This window comes from Nomia melanderi, chromosome 2 (assembly GCF_051020985.1).
Source record: "Nomia melanderi isolate GNS246 chromosome 2, iyNomMela1, whole genome shotgun sequence".
Taxonomy (NCBI): domain Eukaryota; kingdom Metazoa; phylum Arthropoda; class Insecta; order Hymenoptera; family Halictidae; genus Nomia; species Nomia melanderi.
Genome location: NC_135000.1, coordinates 30,424,223 through 30,451,015, shown reverse-complemented (window position 1 = coordinate 30,451,015; position 26,793 = coordinate 30,424,223). Strand labels below are relative to the sequence as shown.

The 26,793-nt window shown below is 43.9% G+C and overlaps 1 protein-coding gene across 4 annotated transcripts in view; it reads right to left on the bottom strand.

Annotated features, from left to right (window-relative positions):
* LOC116429918 (uncharacterized) overlaps positions 1-26,793 on the bottom strand; it is a 383,306-nt gene that overhangs the window by 7,089 nt on the left and 349,424 nt on the right. For all 4 annotated transcript variants that reach the window (XM_076374295.1, XM_031983448.2, XM_031983449.2 and 1 more), the window contains 3 exons: positions 26,251-26,419; positions 24,188-24,342; positions 10,421-10,531 (listed from right to left, as the gene is read on the bottom strand). In XM_076374295.1, the coding sequence (XP_076230410.1) occupies positions 10,431-10,531; positions 24,188-24,342; positions 26,251-26,419 (425 nt within the window). In that variant the 3' untranslated portion in view covers positions 10,421-10,430. The remainder of the gene's footprint in view (positions 1-10,420; positions 10,532-24,187; positions 24,343-26,250; positions 26,420-26,793) is intronic.

Genomic DNA, 26,793 nt, shown 5'->3' with positions numbered 1-26,793 from the left:
GAGAATTCTCCGATAAATTCAATACAAAAGGAAATCAGTTTTCCCCGAGTTCGATCATCGCGCCCTCGCGCAATGCCACGTCGCTGCAGATTCGGCAAAATCTGTGTTCCAGTGGTTACGGGGTTGACGGATGGACCAAAAAAAAGGAAGAAAATTGAAAATTCCGAGTCGTTCGTAGAGGAAACCAATGACGAAGATGAAACGCGATCGGACAATGGAGATATAACTCTTTCCGCGGTGATTTATGGTGGTTTGACGAGTGCCCGTCGAACCCCTATTACAAAATGGCTTCCGCGCGATCGCCGATTCTTCGCATATTTACAGAAACATCGTTGTCTCCGTTTGAAATGTTCATTTCACAAAAGCAAGCGAAAATCACAGCAGGCACGCGAGAAATTTCCTCGCGAAACGTTCGCCCACCACTTTCCCAATCTCGCGTCCCGTGATTCGAACAGAAATTGTTATGAATTTTAACAACGCTCGGCTGCTTTTCGCGTCGTGATTATTAGTCCCTCCATTCCAGTCGCCATCCAACTTTTTAATTGAGCCCGACGATCGATCAGGGCGTCGCGTAGCGTTACCGCGCCGCGGCCGTTTTCTTGTAAATTGGATACTGAAAATATTTTCGACGGTGGATGTTAATTAAAAACTTTACCGAAATTAGCTTGATAAAGGGTCCAGATGGAGGCGCGTTTAATAACAGCCTATCGTTTCAACAGAATTCTACGCGAATCGTCTCTTCGTGGAAACTTCTTTCGATTATCATCTTTTGCGACTTCGTAATCCTTGGAATAGAAATTAACCCTTTGCACTCCGGAGGCGCCTCTAAGTCACCAAATGATTTGACACAGCAAAACAGTAAACTTTGATATTCAATAGTAAACTTCGCATAATGCATCAATGTACGAAGTATTGAAAGAAAATATTTCTCTTCCCGAATGCATGTGATTTCTTAATTTAATCTAAGAAAATGTCGTCTGTATCTCATTAGAAAATATTGAATATTTCCGGTGAGAAACTTCTGGAGTGCAGAGGGTTAAACAAACTTCTTTCAATGTTAGTTCAATAAGACACGTTTCATAGAATATTCGAGTTAAGACCGATTAAAAAATTAAAATAAATTCGCGTGCTCGAATGAGCCGAGCCCTTGAAAAACATTTTGTTGATAATCCAGTTTCGCGATCGAGTTCCGCCATCGACGCGGTCCCCCCCGATTTTGATCAGCCGGCGCTCACGTAGCTGCGGATTACATAAATATTGACGCGCGAACGATCAACCGGCGGCCTTGTTTTATTTATATTTTTCCTTCGGGACGTGATGAATCGGCGACGAGCCTGATACGCGGCCCCGACGCAGTTACAGAATTAATGAGTCCGATGAATGCGCTTGTTGTTCCATCGATTCTCCATTTGCGGTCAGTTTTTTTGGACCGCGGCCAGCAGGAAAGGCCGGAGGCCGGGACGGAGCTGGGAGACAGAGGCAAAAAGGAGAAATGGAATTCGGGACGGTTCGGGCGCGCATGAAAAACGCCTGGCTCTTCGTTAAGCCGACGGGTCCGTTCGCCCGCGCCTTTGGTCATTAAATCCTCGAATTCGACGTACTCCCGAGGCCCGCGGTGTTGTTAATTATTTAACTACGCCGCGGTTCATCATGAACGCGCTGCTTAAAATGCGAGGCGTTCGGGGTGTCGTTATTAGACCAGGTTTCATTAAATTTCTAGTGTCTTTACATTTAATTTCACAACATTCGTCGTTATTAGATTAGGTTTTATCCAATTCCCGATGTCGTTATTATATCAAGTTCTATCAAACTCGTGGTGTCGCTGTGAGGTTAATTTTAATCAAATTGGTCGCGTCGTGAGATTAAGTTCTCCTGCAAATGTACAGTCGAACAACCTTTGTTTCTCGAGTTAATAGTTTCAACAGATCAACATGAATAAAGAGCAACGAGTTTCTTAGTATCCCAAGTGTTATTTCCGAAAATAAGTCACGTTACTCCTTTACCTCATTTCCTACAACTTAACCGTTTGAGTCGCAAGCGGCGCGATGGCGCGTCTCTGTTACATTGTTCGAAAGTGCCAGTATATCGGTTCGTAGGATCAGATGAAGCTTATTTCTGTTCCGTCTAATTATTCATTTTTATTTTTCTTATTGCCCGCCTAAGACTGAAAAACTGTAACGATCGCACTATTTAAAACTTGTTTTTGTAAAAATAGAAAAGCGTAATTCAGTTTCTAAATCGAAAGGAAAGAAGCGCGATCGCGCCGCTTGGCATTTTTCGTAATCGACATAACGAACTTCAAATTACTGACACTGTACATTCCCCAGAATCAGTATATCCCGATATTCACTACCCTCCACAAATTCATCGAACAACTTACCGCTTCCATCCATCAAACGAGATCGATCCCCGCAGCGAGCCCAAACATATTCAAACGATCGAAGGGAGGAAGTCGATAAAAATCCCATCAAACCGAGAGCAACGTACACGACATTCTTACTTCCCATGGTTCATTTACTCGTAAATACCATAGACGCGTAAAACCCGCGGTCTAATGATCATCAGTGATTGATAGACCAAGGCAAAGAGCACGAGGTGGGGAGCGTAGCCGGCGCGGTGCTCGTTAAATCGGATCTAGGGACAGCGTCGGCGGCGGCGCACGGTGTAAGCATAAAACGAGACGTTCGGTCGTTATTTCCCCGATACTAAAAGGCAAGCCCCCGTTATCCCGCGGCCGGGAGAGTTCGTCATTGCGCGGGATCCCGGGGAAAAGCGGATTGTCAGCTGCACCGGCCCGGCGCAGAGACTGAGGAACGGATAATGAAACTTCGATCAAACGCGAGCTAATTTCTGTTATGTGCGGCAACGAGCCTCGGCCCTCTATATATCGAGCGTTTCCCTTTTTATACCGCGAGCCGCCGCTGAAAGAAACGACGCTGCCTACCCCGGATGCTGCGAGCTTCGATCCGAAACGGGGGGAAACGGAGAAACGGGAACGCGGACTGCGCGTTCAACGAAGGAAACATTTTCAATGTTGCTCGCCCGCGGTTCTGATTCTACTTTCACTGGCGTTGTCTTCGACGAACGAGCGAATGCTTTAACCCCTCAGTGCCCTATTGGCATCGTTTTCAGAGAGGGTAAATTTCGGGTGAGGCCCGATCTTTGGAAATCGTCGAATATCTGTGTTTTTAATTGATTTCAGTATACTGAATCTTGCGTAGAAGCTTATTTAATTATTCATATGTATAGTTTTATGAATATATTTCGCTTTGTTAGGTGTCAGCCGAGTGGAAGCTCTAAAAGGGACTTTCTGAACAACACGAAGAAACGGCTGAATCCTGGAATAATTAAAAAGATACTATTGATTCCATTAAAATTTAACAATCGGAGAATATCGAGAAATCGACTTAACCTGGCTTCTGAGATTCTAACAGTCAACTGGACGCAAAATAAAAATACACACCGCTCACCGACTCCCATTATTCCGAATGATTAAAAAGAGAACCGTCCGCATAGACACCTATCCATTCGCGGCAGCCAAAATGGCGGCGAGCGTGTCAGCCGTGTCAAAAATAAATATCCGCGGGGTCGGATTTTTCGTCCGCGGAATGGAAAAATGGATGGACGAGCAGTGTACAGGATACGGTAGCAAAAATAACGCGATTCAGCGCGGAATTCTCGAAAATAACTGACCGTGTTAGCCGGCCGGAAATCGCGCAAACGTTGACACGGCGATGGCGAGAGGAACAGAGGGAGCGGAACACGTTTTCCCGAGCGACATTTTTATCTAGCCGGGAGCTTTTGATCTTCCCCCGGCCGCCCCTTGCCCCTTGCCCCCCACCGCCGCGCCGTTAGGGCGAATCTAGCAGACAGCGCGAGTCAAAGTAGACTGGCCACAGGATTTAATGAGGAATCCGCTTTGCGCACTTTTGCCGAGGGTAATTGGCACTCCGCCCGGCGTTAATTGACAGATTCATTCCCGGCCCTTTATCGCGATTATGAGAAATTGACTGTAGGAAACGGGGTTACTGTTAATGCCCGGCCCATTTGCCGCTTCCCAGTGGCCCCGTAACCGCGTTAACCCCTTGCCGTACGATCACGAGTGAGACTCGCGACGAAGATTTCCAAACCAATTCAACAACAATCTGTTGGGCTACTGTAGCATCTAGAATTATTTAGCGTAGGTTGAAGTATTATAGGATGAATGGTTTGTTCTGCGCGCGTAAGGGCGACCAGGTCGTATTGCGACTGACCGGCGCCGGGATGTTTGGAAAATGGTGTGACTGCGTTTAGAAAATCTCGAGTGGCTGAAAGAATGCGAGGAAGAGTGTCTGGAACTGAGCGACTGGACCGTGAGAAAAGCGTGTACGCAACTGCGTGAATTTTGACTGTGGACGAAAGATGCGAGTGAGAAGGGTGCAAGGGTGAGAAAGACAGAGCGAATGGGAATGCGCGCGTGAGGGACATTTTGGCGAGAGACAGCGGAGAGGAAGATTTTTGTGCGCGGAACGCGTCAAATTGATGCATATTGAATTTTAGAAATATTATTTTGTAAATGTTTACGCCGATTTTGATTGATGCGATCACACTGACGTGTACCCCAATTATCTACTATCAAATCTCCGTTTCCATAATCTAAATAAACGAACATCAATTCTTTTAGGAATAATAGAATCAAGTGTACAATAAATGCGTAAACCTAGCGTTAAAATATACTCTACGTGCATTCGTCCTGCGTTCGACGAGTACACGCTCCATTTTTATATTTTATTGCGAGAACGAGAGGTTTTCCCAACTAAATTCCACAGTCAACCGGTTAATCGTCAAGTTTACCCGCCGCATTTCTCGATCGCGAAGCTGTCCGAGATCGAAATCTTCCGTAATTCCAGGTTCAAGATGCTGCGCCACGATGAATTCTGTATTTTCCCGTTTTATAATACCAGCCGGCTAAAATGTTTGCAGAGTCGGTTAAGGCAGACTCGGAGCCCGGCCAGGGGATGAATCGACCGAATCCCGTGTATCGTCGGAATTATAAGCAACGGATTTCCATAGAAACAATATTTGCGCGAGCCGGGGCACAATAGTGGAAGGATTAAGGAATACCGGAGAGCGGCCGGGAATCGACGGTGAACGATGAAAATTTATGAATTCGCCTTAATGCCGGGTCTGCGTCTCCCGAGATAGCGCGGCCCCGCCCCTTAATTGGATTAAACCGATGAATCACGGTTGTTAAACTGTGTACCCGGCGGATCAGTGTTCTTCCGCGTTCCTCCGATTCCTGTTCGAGTGCGTAGCCAGCTCGTGACCTTTCTCGCGGAATGTCAAACGTCTGGCCTCGATTCGCGTGCCAACTTCTGTCTTCGGTCGCGAAGTAGAATAGACCAAGGCGAACTGTTTAATCGGACCACGATGTCACTTCGAGTCACATTTGAACTTTTTACTTAAATCTTTTTATTATTTCGTATTGCATTTTCAGAAGATTTTATGGGCTTTTAAACCTTTGCGCTCCAGAGCCTCTGGGTCACCAAATGATTTGACACAGCAAAACTGAAAACTTTGGTGTTTCATATTAAACTTTGTATTATGCATCAATGTACGAGATATTGAAAGAAAATAGTTTTCCTCGATGGATGTGAGATTTCTTAATTCAATCTGAGAAAATGTCATCTGTATCTCATTAGAAAATATTGTAGGCTTTATAAACATAGATAATAACATTTTAATCATTCCTTTTATTCTCATAAGTGACTGAGAGTTATATCGCGGTATGATTCGTTATGACACGTGGTATAATTAGGGTTAAGGACACTTAAGAAAAGGTATAAGTGAATACATTTAAAAGAGGAAAATACAGCGTTTAGAATTGTAGGAAAGAAGTAGAATATTCGAGAAATTTAGGAATAAGGTTATCGAACATAAAATTCAATAGAATTTAATTGTATAACGTAGAAGAAGCAGAGTTATTTAAACGAATCTCGGTTTTTTACTAACGAGTTGCAGGTTATCCCCTCGTGTCAAGAGCACACTTTCCTCCAAACATGGAGACTGCGAAGAATAAGCCGAGGGAAGTAGAGTGAAGTAAAATAAAACAAAGTAAAGTGAAGTATAGCCAGCCAAGTAAAGTCGTTTAAAAGCGGCTACACCAGACGTGACAGTTTCGTAACCAGACTCCGCACTCGCTAACAAGATAACTCGTGACTTTCCCCGAATAAAACGAAGAGAATGTCGCCCAATAACCGCGGCTTCGTTCTTTCCGGCTAAATTCGGAATATAATCGCCGGATACTTCTGCCTAATGACACCGGCCCGATTCAAGTTAATAAGATCATTTCCTAGGAGTCGGACGAATCGGGAACTCCGACGGAAATCTTGCCCATCCTCGAGAGACTCGAAACACGAATAAATCACAGCTTCGTCAGAAGGACCTTATCAGTGCCTCCGAAACGGGGATCGTTAAGCCAAGTGCGGAACTTATTCGATTCGACGTGAACTATCCGAATGAACTATGAAACCGGGTCGTCGGGAATTATCCGGGCTCGTTATCGCCTATTTTTGCGCCAGTGGAACTAGTTTTTGTTTGTGACACATCGTTCATTCACTCTGGTTAAGCTGTGCTCGAAATATTTGAAGATATCTGGGATGCTTGTAAGTTAGTCACTTTCGAATTGTCAAACTGTCAGATTGTCAAGTTTCCATATTCTCAAATCTTCAAACTTATGTCCTAATGTTTAAACGTTCAAACTTCCAGATTTTCAAATTAGAACTGAAATTTCACTTCTCGATGTTTAAACGTTCAAACTTCCAGATTTTCAAATTGGAACTGCAATTCAACTTTTCGATTGAAATCCACTTTGGAATTTTAGTGGAACCATTCAATTGCTGCTTGGATAATATAAATTGATTAATTTCTTCAACCTCTGCTTGCTGATTTTATATCATTGCCAAGTGAACGCATCGTGCGGTGGTTATCAGAGCAGATCATCCGTTAACTGATTTCATAATTCACGCTTTTATCAGAGCGGATTCGAGTATTGCGAGGGATAATTTCAGCGTGGCAAGAGAGAAGGAAGACGAGGGTGCTGTGTGACGTGTTCCACGGAAACGATAGCTTACGCGACGCAGCCAGCAACGCGGTATCTCACCTTCCGTGCTTTCATTATCAGGTACCATAGATCACCGCGTGTGCCCCAATGACGTTGTATCCGTCCGTCCATCCCTCATCGCAAAACAACAGCCAATAATCGCGAACCATCGTGGCCGGGCACCCTCGCCAACCGGCGTTCGACGTGTGTAGAAATTGTGTAAACTGTGTCGGCTGGAGAGGGAAAACATTTTCAGGACCTCGGGCTGATGGGAACTGACCGACGAAAGCGCTGTGGTAACATTCCTTCGATGGGTCATTTTCGAATGACTGTTGCGGAAAGAATGGAGTCAGTGATTGAGGGGATATTGAGCTTTTGAAGTTTCGAAGTTTCAAAATTTTAAATATTTGAGCCTTGAGATATTCAAATTTTCAAATCTTCAAATACTCAAAGTTGCAAATGTTCAAACCTTCAAATATTCGAACCGTGAGACCATTAAATATTTGAATACCCAAATTTGCAACCATCTAAACCTTCAAACCATCAAATATTCAAATTTTCAAATATTTAAATATTCAAACCTTCAAATATTCAAACCATGAAACCATCGAATATTCGAACAGTCAAATTTGCACCATCCAAACCTTCAAACCATCAAATATTCAAATTTTCAAATATTTAAATATTCAAATATTCAAACCTTCAAACTTCCAAATACACAAGTAGTCCAATCCAATAACCCTCAAACCCGATGCTCCCCGTATTCCAAAACTCCAGAGTCACTACGAACGTTCACAAAACGAGAAACGCAGTGCGCCGTAATCTTCCAAGCGCAAAAATTCCCCCCCGCCTCGAACTGTGTTCATAATGCAGGAATTAATATGAAAATTGTTTCGCTTGTCTTCCGTACTCGGCGACGTGTGAACAACCCCCTCCGCGTAATTTGTTCTGCATTAAAGCGTCACCGTATTCTTCCGGTTTGCAGGGTGGCGACGGAAGCCGGCGGAAGATTTCGCATTAGCCCGGGAAAGTTTCGCGGAACTTTGTTATGGCTCGATGGGCTCTCGAGCGCCTGTCTGGAAACTCATCTAAAACTCGGATTAGGGGGTACACGGTTAAACAAAGGAACGGGAGAGAGACGCAGAGAGAAAGGACACGAAAAAACGGGGAAACACAGCATAAAACACCGTTCGAAAGGTAAGAAAAGAATCAGGCACGTATCGTTTCAGACGGAAAGCATAATGACTGTCAACGAGTTCAACTCTCGATCATTAAACTACGCTAACATTCAAAATTAAAGGATCGTCGTAGTTTCCTTGACAAATTTTGAAATTTTTCAATGCCTCGAGATAAATTTTCTTAATGTAAAGATGTTGAAAGTCGCAATGTGTTCGAAACAGGAAACTATATGTATTTCTGCTTGTGTTAGTGAGAAAAATATAGGAAGTGGTAATTGTCTCCGAAAATTACACGTTGAATTTGAGCAATTTTTCAACGAGCATTTAGTGCAAGAGAATCCTTGGATTTTTATAAATATATAAAGGGAATAATAGACATAGATACGATAGTTATGTCCACAAGATCTAGATTAGGATAATCGATGGAAATTAGAATCGATTAATCCTAGAATTTAGTCTATCGAGCAATCTACGTCTAAACACAATGAAACAGAACACCAAGATCGTCTCGAGTTCTTCAAAACGATAACAAGAATCTGCACACGCGTTTAAGGAAGTGCAACGGCGAGCGGCGAAGGGAGAAAGGGAACAAATAAACAACAGTCGGCGGGCGCGGAGGAAATTGAATGGAAAACGAGGCGGAAAATTCGCTACGTAACGTGAAAGGGAACTGAAAGTGAACGGAGTCGCAAATAGAGGGTAAACTGAGAGAGAGGAGATCATAAAGTGGCGAAAGAGCCCGGGGCAAAGGGGAGCGATTACTGGAAAGCGCACCGAAAAGCGGACCGTGGGGGAAATAGAAACAAAATCCGATGGATGCTCCGAATTACGGGGAACGAGCACGGAGAGGACGAGACGGAGAATGTAATTGGCCACGCGCTTATGGAAACGCATCGTTCGCTGATAATAAAATCTGAAAGGGAGGGAAGACGAAGAGAAACAAAAATGTAGAAAATGTCGACGTATTCCTCGATAGTCGCCGATGATTTAAAAATCCGTGAACAGTTAAGAGTATTCAATTAGTAACCTTTACAGATTAATTACAAAAACGTGTAGAATACTCGTGAAAACGAGGATTGATACGATAATTCGTAAACATTTGAAATTACGAACCGATTTTCGAGAAGTTCTTTGTTATTTCTTTGTGGGATCGTTTCTCGCGATAAACATCCTAATAAAATAGCTCGTACAACATTCGATGGACCTGCGATCACTATGAATGCGGAGAACCTGCAATCCACGATATCTATAGCGCGTGAACATCTCCGGTGGAAACGCTGCCTATTCACGGAAGGTTGGACCGGCGAACGCGTGGCGATTTCGGAGGAATCGCCGAATTCGACAGGATTTCCCCGCCGCTATAGATTGGCCCCGCGAAATTGAAAGCTCCGTTCAATTTTCGCGAAGCAGGATTTCAACGGATTCGGCTCATCAAGTGATAGGGAATTCTTCAGAGTTCCAGGCCGGCCGTCGGCCGCCATTTTGCAGCGAACTGTGCCGCGTACCTCGACCTGATCCATATATACAGTGCACGGTATTGTTCTAATAACCAAGTCGCTGTACGAACCGTTTTCAAACAGGAAAATCAATTTTCCGATACATTGGAAAGTCGACTTGGTTTGAAGTTACATCGACGAAATCCTCGACGATCTAAATTTCATTTGTTGAACCGATAAGGGTTGTTTTCGATATCTTAACACACTATCGGCGGTGTTTTTTTTCATTGTCACTAATTTTTGGGCAGGAATGAGATTTTTGGTTGTTTCTCGTAAAGCCTCACCAGCGTTTAGTCCTAAATTTATTAATTTTTAAGAAAAAAAAATTAATTTTCGCCCGCTATACGTGTGAGTCAAGCTCATGATGCTACCCGCCGATAGTGTGTTAATGTAACGTCACGAAGACGATGGATTATATGTAGCAAAACATTGTAACTAGAGCGTAGAAAAGACGAAGATGATCCTTCAAACATTAGTATTTATTGTATGTAAAAATAAAGTAAACCGGATGAGGAGGCAGTTTATAAAACAATGGGAATAAGGAAAGGATGATGCGCTTTCGAAAGAAGATATCTCGAGGAGCGAGCAAAGACAAGCTCCCCTATAAATATTTACACGCGAGCGAACGCCCGTGGGAACGGTTTAGCCCGGAGAAATCGACTCACCTTAGTATTGTCATCTGGAGAACACGTAGCTCATCGTTAAGTGAATTAGCCATAGGTTGAGGAACGCCCTGGAGACGCCGTTGCCGTCGTGCACCGCCGCGGGCAGCTCCCCTGAATCCACAGAAAGGAGGGAAAACGAATTAAGCAACGTGACAGCGGATGGTTTATCGTTGGAAGAAAAATTTCCCCATTGTCGTATAAATTTCGTCTTTTTAAAAGAACACATAGACACCTATAGAAATTCTCTTCGAACATTGGACATATGTTTCCTATCCATCGTTCCTTTGAATTCCGTTTCATTTCATGAAATATGTTGTACTGCAGCTTTTAACCCTTTGCATTCGGATGTTTCTTACTAGAAATATTTAACATTTCCTTACGAGAAGACGATGTTCTTTGAGACTAATTCGTAGAGAAATCGCCAGTACATTGAGGAACGAAGCTGTTTTATTCCAATGTTTCACGTGTCGAGGTATTGTACAAAGTTTAACATTAAATATCACGTTCTATAGTTTTACTGTGTCAAATCAAGTGGCGACTGAGAGTCACCTCTCGAGTGCAAAGGATTAATACAGTGTATATTTATTTAATCAAAAATTATTCTACATTAGGTTTTACACGTGAAATAAACAGATGATTTCACTTAGTCTACGTAAAAAGAGTTCTATGTATAGATCTCCTGTTATTTAAATGATCAAAATATTCTCTCGTTATTACACGAACAACTTTGCGTCTCATATATGAAAATTTGATGTTAAAATGACGGTATTCACCTTCGAGAAGTTAAAGTGGGTTGGGATTCCCTTTATGTTCCCATTGAAAGGTAGAAATTAGTTCTTTGTAAGCACGATTCGGAAAGGCAGGGGTCAGGGTTCAGCGGGGGAAAGAATTATTGCCGGTTTGCGAAATCAGGACATGAATATCGAGCCACGCGTTACAAACTGCCTCATAACTGTCCCGGCCCGCTCCGTCCTGACCCTCCGCACATTCTTCTCCCTAATCCCCGCATAGAAATGACTGTTCCCTTCCATTCTACATCCTCTTAAATTCTACAGGGAACTCGCTACCTGTTGAAACGCCGCAAGAAATACAACGTCCCTCGTGTCACGCGATCACGAGCGGGGATTAACAGCGCATTGAACAGAAATTAGTGTGGATGAATAATAGATCAGCGTATCATAGTGTTCAAGTGACAAAACTCTTCTGCAGACGAGTATCGACACTCCAACGAGATGAAATGCTCAAATTTTGGAGAAAGTCGCGAGCAAATGATTTAACTTGCCGTGCAATAACGAGCGAGACGAAGATTTCTAGACTAATTTAACAGCAATCAATGTTGCTCATTACCCACGGCTCAAAGCAAGCAACTATTTCGCTATTATCAATGTATAATCTCCAAGTGAAATTTAAAGTAGAATGGACAATGTTGCTGCTTTTCTAAATTGTCGATAGTCAAATGTTACACGAGCTTAGTAGCGAAAGTAAATAGTACGTCAAGTTAATCACTGAAACAAGAGATCAGGTGTTCCTTTTCTTCCATTAATTAACTGACACAATTCAGCTTGATCCGTTGAAGGTTTCGTATATTCCAAAGAATGTTAATAGAAAGTCCGCGAGAGGTTAATAGAACGCAGCTTATCGATCTGAAAGCAATCGAAACTAATTATCCCTTCCAGAATCCCTAAGCATTTATCACGCGTTGAATCGACTCTACACCAGTTTAGCTACAAGCAAATCGCATCGCCGACAATTCCCAGCGAAAGAAAAAGTCAGCAATTCCTCTAGCTCCGTTCCGAAGCAAACAAACGAGAATCAATCATCCGGCGAGCGGAGTGCTCTCAGAACACCCTCGATCACCTTCGAAAACCCAAACACGCGAGAATCCCGCGATAAAAACTTTCATTCCCCTTCAAGCTGCCACGAGGAGTGCATCAATCGCGGAGCACCGAAGAAGAATCATCGATCACGTCGTATCGAGTCGATCGCAGCGAATTGCGTTATCAGGGCTCGCCTAGTCGCGCAACCGGCGCAGAAAAGCGCGATCAATCGAGCGGCCTCTTCGCCGGCGGTGTCCATAAAGCGACGCGACGCGACGCGACGCGACGGTGCGGCGTGTTCGTAAATCACCTATTCGTATATATTTTATTTGCCGAGCGTGGCCGGGGACAGGCTTGTAAACGGTCGCCGGGTAGCTATCCTAGCTAGCTGCTAGCCGGCTAGCTACCGAGCTAGCCCGCGCACGGCTGCTGCTGCTGCTCGTGCCGCCGACAAGAACACATTTGTCATTTCATTAATGGTTGTTCCGTCTATAGGTTTTCTGTCAGGCGCAGCCCGCCGCAGCTTGACGTATTTTGGTGGCGTCCGTTTAATCGCTCTTCGACCGAGTTACGTTTCCTAGATAATAGTTCGAGGCCCCGGGCTTTCACGAAATTAGGCAGTCCTTATTAATGGCTCTTTGCACGACGCTCAAACGCGTGCCCCTGCCCTATTCCACGCGTCCCCCTCCTCTCTTCCCTGCTCGTTCCGCCGGAAACGCATCCCTCGGCTCCACTTGAGCCTATACGCCGCGGGTTAACCGCGAGCAACCGTCTTCCCGACGTTACGTGCGTTTCTAGTCTTCTTGTCTAACTTGCAATGCTAGCGATCGATTGCTCTGTTTTTCAGTAATCAGTCTTGCTTCTGAAACGAAGGTTTAGCGCTGGAAATTCGGTCGGAGATTTGACTGTCTCGCTCGAGGAATTTTTTCACCTGCTTTTCGCGGATATGGACAGTAACTTTGTTCATACTTTTGTGGAGTGTGATGCATTTGAAAAGAATTATATTTATTATACTAATTATACTAAGAGTCTATACTAATTAGTATTCCACTGAGTAGAAATACGGATTACAGGTTCATTATCGAAGTTTAAATATCGAACTACCCAATCTCGATTTCCAAGGAATAATTCACGTATTCCTTAAGTTCTGTTTACAACCTTCACGAACGTAGACACCATCGTATCTCCACAATCGCGTCCTTAAGCTACCGATATTCCGTCGCTTCGTCAAAGATCATTTCAAAGAAACTCCCAACATCATTATCGCATTCTTCTGTTCTGAATATTTGAAAATACGCGAGTAAAGCAGAGACTGCAGCGAGCTTAGCGCCGTTCGAACAAAAACAAGGCAACCCAGAAAAAGATCGTTGCGCAACGTTGCCTCGGATCCCAGGGTCGCGTGGAGCTTGCAGGAGCGCAACCGTTGGAAAAAGTTCAAGCACAGATTGAAATGGAACTTAATCACCGGTGTCCGAGATTCGAGATCCCCGGCCGGACCAATACGGCCGGCCGCATTGTCGGGCTTCCGAGAGCCGGCCCCGGTGATTATCGATCATTCGATCCCTCGGGAGGGATCGACGGCCGCCGGGAGATCGAAAACGTGCTCCTGGCCGTCGTCCAGGACACCCGTGGAATTTGTCTCTCTTGATTCCCTTTTCCGGCGGGCTCCTTCCCACCCGTTTCGTTTTCTTCCCGAGAATTTTTCAATTCGATGCGCCCGACGCGGCGCGGCGCGGCGCGGCGCGTCGTCTCCTCTCTCCCGTCTGCCGCGGCTTTCCTTTCTGCTCGGCGAGATTCCTCCTTCCGGCGTTTCATCGACCGTTCCCTTTGATCTTTCAATTTTCCGCGGCCGCGTCTGCCGCTCGAATTCGTGATTTATCCGCCGCGATTTCCGCGACATTTGTTTGCGCCGGCACGTTTTTATTTTCTTCGACCGGGCACGTTTTTATTCCCGCGCTCGCCCCGCCCGTGTCCTGTTTCATTTTCGAGCCACGGGATTGCTTCGACACGTTGTCTTGATCGTTTATAGACGAGAGCTTTCGATCTTCCTTGGATCCGTCGCTGTGGGTTATTGTCTTTTCCAATTTTGCTGGTTCCGTTCGTTGAGATGGGGGTTTTGTGATATTTATCTGACTCCGTGTTTGTTTATGTATATGTTTAGTTGTTTATGTATTTGTTTGTGTATGCATCAATTTTTATATCTATGTAGTTCTATATCTGCCAATTTTCGTATCTGTCAATTTCCATGTGTATCTGTTTCTATATCTACCAATTTCTACGTCTGTCTATAACTATATCTATTTTGATATCTACCTAATTCTATATCTATCTATTTCTATATTTACCTAATTCTATATGTATCTATTTCTGTATTTATCTATACCAATATCTATTTTGATATCTATCTAATCCTCTGTTCATCTATTTCTATATCTATCTATTTCTACATCTATCTATTTCTATATTCATTTATACCTATATCTATTTTGATATCTATGTAATTCCATATCTATTTAATTCTATATCTATCTATTTCTATATTTATTTATTTCTATATCCATCTATTTCTATATTTATATAATTCTATACCTATCTATTTCTACATCTATCCATTTCCACATCTATCCACTTCTACATCCAGTCATTTCGACATCTATCCATTTCTACATCAATCTACGCCTACATCTATTCCCACATCCACGTCCTCCAACTCACAACCCCTCCACCACACCCCACAAAGCAAATACCTCCTCTAAAAGACCTCCATCGAAATCCAGTAATCACGCCAAGCCTTAATCCATTGAAATCGCCTGAAACTCCAACAGGCATCGCGCGATATTCCAGCAATCAGCGCGTTAAATGGCTCACGGTGAGTAGCCCATTGTAGCCTCAGCCGGTGACCCGAAACATCCAAACAACAGATCGCGAAGTATAATATCGAGAAGAGGGTGGAACGATGGACGAGTTCACGACAATTGGCTCCGCTGAATGGATCGCAAATCAATGGACAACAGGCCCGTTCAGCGAACAATGTGTTCGCAGCTTGTCGCCGTCCCCGCCGCGCCGGCCGTTCATTGTTATTTCGATTCAGCCCGACTGGATACGTTTCCTGCGCGCACCGGAGTGTCCCGCGACCTCTCGGCGACCGGCGCTCACGTAGCAGAACTTCCTATTGACCACTTCCTCCGCTGTAGCCGGGGAATTTCGAATCCCCGGCCCGCAAACTGCGATCCGAACCTCGCCCTTCCGATTCAACGCGACTCCCCTTTCTTGCCCTCTTCATTCCACCCTTTTTTCTCCCCTATTTTTTTCCTCCTCCTCCCCCTCTCGTCCCCCGTACCCCACGTGTGCGAGAAGTTCCAGCCGAGCACCGAGCTTTGTTTCAAACTACTTTGTTGACTATTCGCGAAACGCGGGCTCCACGTTTACGCTGCCAGCGTTATCACTATCCTGTTGACTTCTCGTCCCGAACTTCGGGAAATTTCCCGCTCTTTATCTGACTCGCGTCGGGCGTGGCTCTTCCTTTGCCTCGGATTGGATACCGTTTGTTATTCGCTCGACGGGGAAGTTCGCTTGTAATTTTGCTTGTAAAGTTTCCTTGGGTCTTGTGACGTTGCAGTAGGATTTGAAATGTTCTGCTGTGTCGTTTGTGTATTAATTGAACTTTCATGTTGATCCGTTGTTAATGGTCTCTTTAGAAGAAGGAACTTCGTTGCGAGGTTGCTTAACTGTCAATAATTTAACAGAAGAAAAAAGTCGGTTTTAACAGTTTCTTAGAAAATAATTCTTTGCTCAAATTGTACCTGAATCAAGTACGTTTCAATAAATTCTTTGCTCAAATTGTACCATTCTGAATCCAGTACGTTCCAATAAACTACTTATTTGCCAAAATTATTTATTCCCCCAATTGTCTCGCAGAATATACCTTCAACCATCACTCCAACTTTATGAAAAGATATAAAAAATGATTGTAGCGTAACTCTCGCAAGCCTCTTCAGGCATCAGCAAAACCACCCCCGTAAAATATGTCAACACTTCGCTCCCCGTAGTCATCGGGTCATCCAGTTTCCTTCGTAAACACAAGGGAACCTCGTAGATCAGCATTCTGTCGTAATGTGGGTCGGTGATAAACTCGTCAAAATGAGGATCGCGATAAAACGGCGGAGGGTCCGGGTCAGAAGGGCAGTTTCGGATCATACGCGGCCACACTACCGGTCGGCGGGACCCTCGTTTCGCGACCACGCACCGGAGTTTAGTATTGGCCGCTTCCTGGCCCCGTAACTTCTGTTCGGAATCACGAAGCGAACCTTTGCCACCCTGCCGTCGATTTCATCGAACGGGATTTCCCTCGGAAACTCGAATTCGAGTGCAACGCGTCAGCCGAGGAGCTTCCAGTCGCATTCTCGCCGGCTACTTCGCCGCGTTCCGTTTTTCTCTTTGTTTCGGAAAGGTGTTGGTTGCACGGAAGACAAACTTTTGGCGTTGACAGCAGTCGCCGAATGCCACTGGATTGCAACGCTTAGCGTGATCGGAATTCTGTTCTCGACTGTGCTCGAGACGCTTCGTAATCAATTTTCGAGAGCTTTCGAGGAAAAAGTGTTCGATGACTGATGTAGAAGTGAGTTTAACTATCATTGGAATGTTGTATTTCTGTTCTAATGGATAAAGATGTATTGTGAAAATTCTGGTACTTATGTCTCGGTCTTCTGAAAATTGGAAGGAATGAAATTAAATAATTGGATCGCCGAGACAGTTGAATTTTCTCTACTAATTTGATTCATGTAATTGTCATTGACGTACTGAATACCTTTCATTATCATATTATAACTCTTGTGTCACATCGAGAAAAGAAATATCGAAATTTCTAGAAATAAAAGTATCTATATTCGAATCTCCAGTCCGCCGATTCCAAATGTCTTAAATTATCCAATTAAATCACCTAAGAATCCGAGTCCTCTCGTGTTTTTCTACTTAGGAGACTAAAATATCTTTAATATATTTAATCGCAGAAGAAAGTCGAGCGGAGCGTAAGAAACGCGAGAATAAATCGAGGAACGGGCTGGAAGTGCTGTCCACGAATTAAGCTGGCCGCGATTTAATCAACCGAGACACGAATTAAGGGAGGCGGGAATTATCGAGGGCTGGGGGTACTTTAATTAGACCCTCCGTGCGTCCCGGCCTTTGATTTACCTCGGGACGCCAGCGGAGAGAGAGAAATTAGTGGATTAAGTCGCCAACGCCACGGGCCAGGCCTCCTTTCGCCCTCGATACATTCCTCTTGAGGTTACGTGAAAATGTCACCGTACAAAATGCCTCAGAAATCTCGAAAAATAATCTAATGAGCTGGTAACCATCATCGAAACACTATACTTCAATTTTTTTTAGTTCAATTTTTATTTAGTTCAACCCCTTATTATTATTATTATTTTTAGATTGGTGGTCCATACATGTATTTGACTGGAAATGGTGTTTAAAAGCGATTTTATATAACCGGTGAAAACAATGGAAAATGGTATTTTAAATTTATTCGAAAGTCATTGAACGAAATACGGTGGAATATTTACTCTATCGAGCAGAACGCTTATTATGCGAATTAATGCGATATTTACTGTACAAAATTAGATATCGCAGTTTACAACAACCGAGCACGGAGGGTTTAAGCGATTAATCGAAGCAATTAGCTCGGCCGTGTTTGTCTCACCGGTATAATTACTGATTTTCTGGCCGGCAATAATTAATTTTCTTATGGGCCACGCTATCTAGCCTGAAATTGGTCTAATTCTCCAATTGCATAAATTAGCAGAGCAGCTTTGAGCAATTAGCAGCGTTTGACGCGCCGCAAATTATAGACGCTGCTAATCCACGGTCTATTGTCTTCGTTCTCGTCTCGAATGCAACTTTCAGCGTGGCGGGCTTATCATTAGGATGACGCACGGTTCATCGGGGTTCGTCGAGGCCCTCTTTACACTGCCCGAAGTAATCGCTCCTCTTCGATAACGCGAAAAACTGACTATGAAGGTAAAACCAGCGGCGAGTGTGATCGTTTTACAAAATTAATGGATGTCTACGAAGAACGCCTTCGCTGAGTCTATTCCTTGAAGTCGAGACTAATATTAACATTCTCGAGAGTTGGATTACTCGTGGAACTTATGCCAGATCATTCAGTAACTAATAGTCTGTCAACTGAAATGATTGTATTATACAAAATCTTCAATATTCCAAAGATCCAACAACCTCCTCAAAAAGAATCCTCTTCGCCAGTAAGATCAAAAAATAATTCCTCAATTTCTAACCTTAATACAATAAATGATCACTTTGAAATCGATGGTGATCGACAATAGCAATTTTTCTCAATTAGTGAATTCTTGAAAGGTTCGATCAAGATTTCATACTTTTAGAATAAAGTTACTATACTTTATCGGTTATAGGACTATTTCCACCTACATTCACGATTGGTCAACACATAAGTCAACGCGTTAACCCACCTCCAGCAGAAACTATCGACAATCGCCATAGACACCTGGTAAAGCCAAGGAATTCCCAATCAGTTCTCGGTTCACCCAACAACCGTGAAATCTCGATATCCCAGTGATCCCGTGGCTCTCCCTTCGAACAATCAACAGGATTTTCCCACGTCCAAGTTTACTCATCGCGGTGGAATCCTCTGCGGAGTCCTCCTCGCGGGGGACAAGTCGGACGGCGCCGGCTGGTGCCGGGGAGAGCGCGATAATGCAGATTAACCGGCAGCGAGCGAGCGAGCGGCCGCCGTGGCTGCAGGGGTCGACCCGTTGCCGCGCGGATGCAATCTTTATGCGAGCAGCCTCGTCCCGCCGTTAGCGGGCCGCCGTTCCCCGTGAACGACGCACGTTTCATGAAAATGGAAACGCCCGGCGGTCTAATGTGACGGCGCCGCGCGGAATGAGGAGGCCAGACTATCCTGCGGATGGGCTTTGCGACGGTGGGACGGGAAAAGAATTCTCTTGGAGAGAAAGGAACGGGAAATGGTAGACAGGAGAGAGGACGAGGGAAGCGGGAAGAAAGAACAAAGTGAGGGAAGATGAGAAGAGAGCAAGGGTAGACGGGGAGGAAGAGGGAGGGATTGAGAGATGGGGGTGGAAAGGAAGAAACTGGAAAGGGAGGCAGATGCGGGACGAAAGAATAAAGTGAGGGACAGAGGGATGATGGGAAGAGAGCAAGGGTAGACGGGGAGGAAAGAGGGAGAGATTCAGAGATGGGAGTGGAAAGAAGAATGAAAAGAAAACAGAAGATATATGAGACGGGGAAAGTGCGAAGAAAGGAGGAAAGAGGAAAGAGGGTGAGGTGTGTAGACTTAGAGGAAAAGCAGAAGTAGAGTGAGAGAAAAGAAAAGATAAATAGATGTAGAAAAATAGAGATAAAGAGAAAGGATGGACAAGAATTGAGAGAGAAGCAGGAGATAAGGCGACAGGAAGAGAGAAATGAAAGGAGAGAAACAGGAGTAAAAGTGCAAGGATGGTTAAAGAGGGAGGCGATGAAGATGAAGGCCATTTTTTCCTCCATTTACAAGCCTCATCCCCTGAGCACGATGATTCCACGGGATCTTCGACTGTCCGTGACTGTGCGGGCTTTCGGGGCCTCTAATGCTTCCTGACCTGCGCAGGGCGAACCGCCATAAGAACGGACGGGCATAATAAGGTGCTCCTGGAAGATGGACGATCCTGCGGCACGTTAGATCCCTCCTACAGATCCCGAAGAGCTTCGTGATGACCGAGGGCTAAAGCGTTTCGGGGTGTTTTTATTTTATTTCTTTTGGGGGAGTTAGGGAGGGACTCAGTTTCACCTGATGTACGAATATTTGGAGGTTGTGTACCTGTATGCGCTAGGCGCGACTGGTTTTGCGTGGATTTTAAGGTGATTGTGTGATTGATCCTTTGGTTGATTGAGAAGGGGTTTTTGAGACGATGATCGACGATGTTATAGACATACAGCTATTACTTAGCGATTACAGTGTTCTAGTTCTATATGTAACTTCTGTAATTATATATCAACATTTTGCGGAAACTTTTTACATTTCACGATCCCAATATCTCGAAAACCTCTCTCTAATAATCCAGCGATCAAGGACATCGCAAACTTCAAGAAACTGCCCCGTTCTTCCCGGTGCTCCGCGAAGAAACAACCGAAGTACGTCGGGAGTAACGAAAAACGGTGTCTCGGCGCAGAAATATTGGAGTTCGGAAGATCGTTGACGACGGAGGCTGTGCCTTACATCGGAAGTCGGGGGTCTAACAGCGCGGGATCAGATTCCTGATAAATTTTTCCGTTCTAATCCGGGGCGGGTCGGGTTTCTGTCGTTCGTAGTTGCAGTCGACGGTGCACCGTCGGCCGAATTCCGAGAGGAACAGAGGGCACGGCGTTGTTTACCGGAACCAGGGATCCGGTGTTCTCGCGACTTGATCCCGATTTCCGGAGTGTTTGTTATGTTTATTCAGGGACCGTTCGAGTTCGAGATGACACTCGATACGATAGGTTCCCGATAAAGGAATAGAAAAGAAGCTGGAACCCTCCGGGGACATTTTCGAGGGGCTACGTGCTCCCTTCGGCGGGTCTGCAATCGATACTCGTACCTCGTTGCATTGCGAGTCTCCTCGCGCGCTTCGAGCGGAACACTTTTGTCTGCATGCATACGGCACGGCTCGGGACTTTCGAATCGCTTATTCGACGACAAGTGAACTCGACGGATGGAGAAGGATAGAGGCGGAGCCAGCTTGGACCTGTTCTTGACCCTTCGTCTTTTAACTTTTTGGCTACGCCAAGGTTTCACGCAGTCTGCAAATAATCGACGTGATTCATTGCGATTTCAGACTGAATTTTCCACTGTGCAATTACATTAGACTATGACGTGCACAACTATCCATGGAAGAAGAATTGCTTGTATAGTACACCGTTCGAAACGATGATATACACGAAAGATACTGTAATGGCGTACAGTAGATTGACACTGGATACTGACCCTTCGTCGGATGTTTGAAATTTCGATGAATGCTTGGTACGAAGAAGTACGTTGAAATTCTAAATACTAAAAGAGAAGAGAATTATAATTCGAGTGAATTATTATGTTACTCATTTGTTACCTTCGAGTTCAGACGAAGCTCGAAGCATCCGTTACGACATTCGATTACGGATTAATAATTATTCACAAAACAAAGCTATTAATAATATTAACATCAGTATTGAGTAATATTATTATTACCAATCATTCCTAATACTAACCCTTCACACTCTACAGTCACCTCTCAGTCGCCACTCGATTCAAAGTTACTAATTCTCTCATGATTCATTGCACAAAGCGTTGATATCAACTACCACCAACGATATCAATACACACAGAACTATCTATTCACAAGAGAAAAACCTAGAATCTTCAAATCTCCGGAAGAAACAAAGCAGCCGTCTCTGAAGAATCTAATTCAGCCCCTATTTACCCTTTCGCTCCAGCGGAAAGCATGAACGGCTGTTATGTCTACGATCGCGGGATCGAGACGGGAATACAGAAGCGAGGTTCTTTTCTGCGCCGAAAGCAGGACGATTTCTGACGAAAAAGCGGTATTCCGTGAGAGCTTTCAGCTCCTTTCACCCTGAAAACGTGAGCCCCGTTATAATGCCGCTAGACGGCTCGACACGCGGCGCGCGCCCCACCCGGAACTCACGTGATTCCTCGGCTGATACGCGAAAGAACATCGCATTGTCGCGTCTGCCGCGCTGACGTTCGCTTCTCCCTCCTGTCACCGTCGTTCTCCGTTTTTACGACGTCCCTCTCCCCCCGACGATTCCCTCGATACACGTCACTTTTTGTCAATCCGTTTGTCACTATTAACGTCCGATCTTTTTCTGGCTTGCCCTTCCTCGCAGACTAATGGCTTTCGCTGACGCTGCCCGGTACGTCGGGGAAGCCATCTTTTGGAAAATGTTTTCTATTTTATCGTTGCCTTCTATCGATTCTCTGCGATTGACGCGGAAACGATTGTTCGGTTTTTTTGCGAGGCGATGAATTTTGATAGAATTTGATTCTTGTCGAGAACGGGAGATGAATATTGAGAAACTTTAATGATATTTATGTTATTACGCAGTAGAAATTGAGTATATGTAGTCTCTCAAATGTGTTGAATATAAGTACTGTTTTAAAATTGAGTTTCGTTACCTACGACATGAAAGGACAGCTCGGAGAAGTAATTAAAACTTTGAACGGAATTTTAATCATTTCTAAAATATCACATTCTGTAGAATGTTTCCATAGAATTCCAAATAGAACGAGGGAAAAATGCCGGATGACACGATGGAAATATATGAAACTGGAACTTGAAGGAAACTTGATGCATCAATCTTTAAAGAATCTCGCTTAAACCGCCCCAGTAACCCCGTTGCCTCCGCCGAACGACCGTTTTATTGTCCGCCGTCCTAATTCCGAGACACTGAGCGTATCGTAAAGGATCCCGAAAAAAGGAAGGCGGCGTCACGCTAATCGCGCGAGCGTAAAGAATTACGAGCTTGTTGCTGGTCCGACGTGTTCCCCTAATTGTAAGAGAAAAACTAGACGCCCGATAAATCGCTCGAGTCCCGGGTTCAGCCGCGGGACAAGCCCATTTTTTACAGGAATCGCTTTTTATCATCCTCCCGAGCACTTTTAATATACGGTCGCGCGATTTAAATTGATGAATTTTTTAACGCGGCCGCGCCACGGCGAAGGCATTAATTCCCACCGTGGAAGTATTCGACCGTTCGATAGTAATTAATATCCGTTCGCGTGAAATTTCATTCCCGGGTAATTTAATGCCGTATCGGTCGAATAATCGACTGACCGACGGGCCGGGTCGGCCGTGGAAGTTAAGAAACGGCACCCAGATATTAATCGTTCGAGCCCCGAGCGACAAGATGGCGGTTCTCCGCTAGACCGCCTAAAAGTGTCTTTCGGTTCGTAGAATCGGATGAAGCGTATTTATCTCTTTTCCTTTTAATCATTCATTTTCATTTTTGTTATTACCCGCTTAAAAATGGAAAGATTTAACGATTGCTCTATTTAAAATGTTTTTGTAAAAATAGAAAGGCATAATCCAGTTTCTCAATTAAATCGAAAGAAGCGCGATCGCGTCGCTTGGCATTTTTCGACCGAGTTTTTGCAAAAACTGGTGGACTCAAATGGTTAATGCCGCTAATAGATATCTTCTTCGGGGATATTAGTCTTCGCGGGCAGCTCGACGCGGAACAACCGGCAATAAGACGGGAATAAACGGAGCGCTGCTTTTTGCTGCGTTTATTAACGCTAGATTTATGGACGCTTAGTCTACATTTTGTTCTGTTGTTCCTGGAGAACTACGTGTTCATTTATATAAATCATGAATACTGTAGCTTCAACGTTAGAGTACTATTATGCGTTTTTCTATAATTGCACGAATCAAAATCGACTGAAACTGCTAGCGAATAATGTTTAGAAAATCGGTATCCGTCGAATTGACGGGTTCCTAAATCTGTTAATTGTGAGCATGTATGTAGTTCCTTGTATCTCCTATAATTAACACTGACGTTAATGCCATCTATATCCGTCCATAATTCTATTCTGAAAGTATGAAATCTCGATCGACCTCCCAAAGAATCAACTAATTAACCAAAAGAAAGACTCGCTTTCCTCCATCACCGATTCCAAAGTGAGCGTCAACGCGTGAAAACAGAAACCGGCGAACCAGAGACCGTCGCGCACGGAAACGTTGAAATAACGATCGCCAATGATCTCTTGATTCGCCGGAGACGAGCGGAAGGGTCCGAGAAGAGCGCAAAAAGCTGCGAATCATCGGCGCACCTTGAAAACCTCATCGCCGGAGAGCGAACGTACATCAATCTTTCTCGCGAGCATCGTAAACACTCGCCGCGTCGGCGGCCGGCGCGAAAAAGAGCGCAAATTATTCGAAAAACTCACCGTTGAGCACGTGCACCGCGATGGTGGTGTTGGCTTTGCCGGGCACCACGCAGCTGTAATTCCCGGCGTGCCTCGGGCTGGCTCTCTCCACGATCAAGGTGCTGACGATCACGAGGACCTCCTTGCCGACCGAGACCTCCGTCGTCCGGTTCTCGCTGGAAAACAGACACCCTGCTGTGAACGTCTCGCGAGGATGCAGTTAATCCTGGGAAAACTGACAGTGACGCAGCCACTCGGGGGCGACCTTTGTTCTAGCTTTCAGTTCAGTCTCTATTGTGCACTGCCACTTGAAGTTGATCGAATAACAGAGGTTTCGTATTGTTGATGGGTACAATCTACGAGGATTCTTTGGGAAGGAATTGCAGTTTTCTGCGTTAATGCTAGATTCACGGATGTTTATTCTATATCTTATTTATACTCTATTATACGTGTTACTAGAAGGTTTGTTGATATCGACCGGAAGTTTCTGAATTCGTATAATTGAAATCGAAATCGACTTAAATTGAGACGAAGTAATGTAAAGTATCCAATTTCAAAATTGACGGGTTCCGTAGATCTAATGTTAGGATTTTATTATATTATTCTATTATACTATTCTATTAATCTATGATTAATTTTATAATTATATATATTCATCTATTTATAATTAATTATATTAATCTATAGCATCTACTATGATATTAATTCAATATGACTGTCCTATGAAATTAGGTTCAAATAATTCAATGATTGTTAAATTCGAAGCAAAGTAACTAATCTTAATAAACTCTTCAATTTTTAAAAGAAATTCTGCACGAACTACTTCCGTCTCTCAGTGTATCACTAGATGATCAGAATGAAGATTATGTCGTTTAGATGTAAATCGGTACGTTAATTCATCACTGAAGAGGAATTATTATACTGTAGTCTCGTTAATTAGCGGCAACTTCAATCTTCTATCATGGCAATTCTTTGTTCCGTTGAAATCCACGGTTCCCGGAGAGTCCGAAGGCGAATTCGAGGGAGAAGTCTCGACTCGTTTCGCGGATACGGGTCTCCAGTGAGTCCCGAGATGTTTTCGCGGTCGGTTTGCAGCCCGCGTACCTGATAATTTCATTAACGTCGAGCGCAGGATGGCGCTATGGTTCCCCGCGAAATTGTTTCCGGCTGATGGCCCGCGTTGAATTCCGTGGCTCGCAGGAACCGTCAGCTCGAGAAGTTCGAATTGACTTGGGGGTGGAGGCTGGATTACAAGGATTTTATGTTTCACTCTTTAGCGACCGTGCGAGAGGGATCGATAGTTCTTTCCGGGATTTGAGGCGCAGGTGTTAACGGTGACAAGTTTGATTATCGATGGAAAGCTAATTGGTAGACGCAGCTACGAATTGTTCCGTAGACTGCACTTAATTTTGGGGTATTGCGAATGGAGAACGTTCTTATTAGCAGTGATTACAACTGTATTTGATAGTGAAGTGTACAAAGTTATTAGTAAAGTAAATGCTTTAAATGAATAAATTATGACAAAGTCGATGAGTATATCTGTTCATCGATGAGATACATTAACCCTTTGCACTCGAAAGGTGACTCTCAGTCACCACTTGAATTGATACAGCAAAATTATGAAGTTGAGTATTTAGTATTTTAAATGAAACTTCGTATCGCAATGTGAAATATTTAAATAAAATAGCTTTGCTTAATTTATCTGTGAATTATTAAATTAGTTTCAAACAATGTCGTCTTCGTCTCATCAGGAAATGTTCAAATATTTCTACTGAAGAACTTCCGAGTGCAAAGGTTTAATAAAGTTGAACGTTGAATCGAACGTTAAATCATGTTTAGATATTCAGACAATTTTCAGGAATGATATACAGAGGGAATAATTAAGTAGAATGAGATTTTACTAGAAGTCAGAGTTGAAGGGTTCAGTATTTGAAGAATGCAATTCAATCTCTCACGTAAAGTCTTTAATCTCAGACTGTCCAAACTGTTTAATTCGAAGACGTTCGAATTGGAAGTTCCATTCGGCCCGACGAGTTGAACTCGCAGAACGCCGGAGTTACAAGAATAACATCAGACAGACTTACCTAACGTCGTCGGTGAGCGTTTCATCCCCTCTGGTCCAAATAACGGTCTCCTTCAGAGATTCAAGGACGTCCCTAGCCTCGCACCTGAGCTTGAGAGCACTTCCAGCCTTTAGGTGCCTTTCTTTAGGCACTACCCGCCCGGAATCGTCGGTTATTGTCAACTCCGGCGCTGCAATGAAAAGTAATCCTCGTAAAATATGCTTGCTCTATGCACACGACCCTCTATCATCCATATTTATGTAATACTAATCATATTCAACGAGAACATATTTTTTTTCAATATTAATCGATCGAAGATATTCTTTTACAAGTCATTCTTAGACGATACGAATTATATTTGACCTAAACAATTCGTTTAAATATTATTTCATGTTCCTTGATGCATGATATCTTTCTAGAAATCATCTTTATATGATACTCGTCATATTCAACGAAAGTGTCTTTCGTTTAAATATTATTTCACGTTTATTCTTCGAGGATATCCTTTTACAAGTCATCCTTATACGATATGAATAACACGTCATAAATATCTTTCGTTTAAAT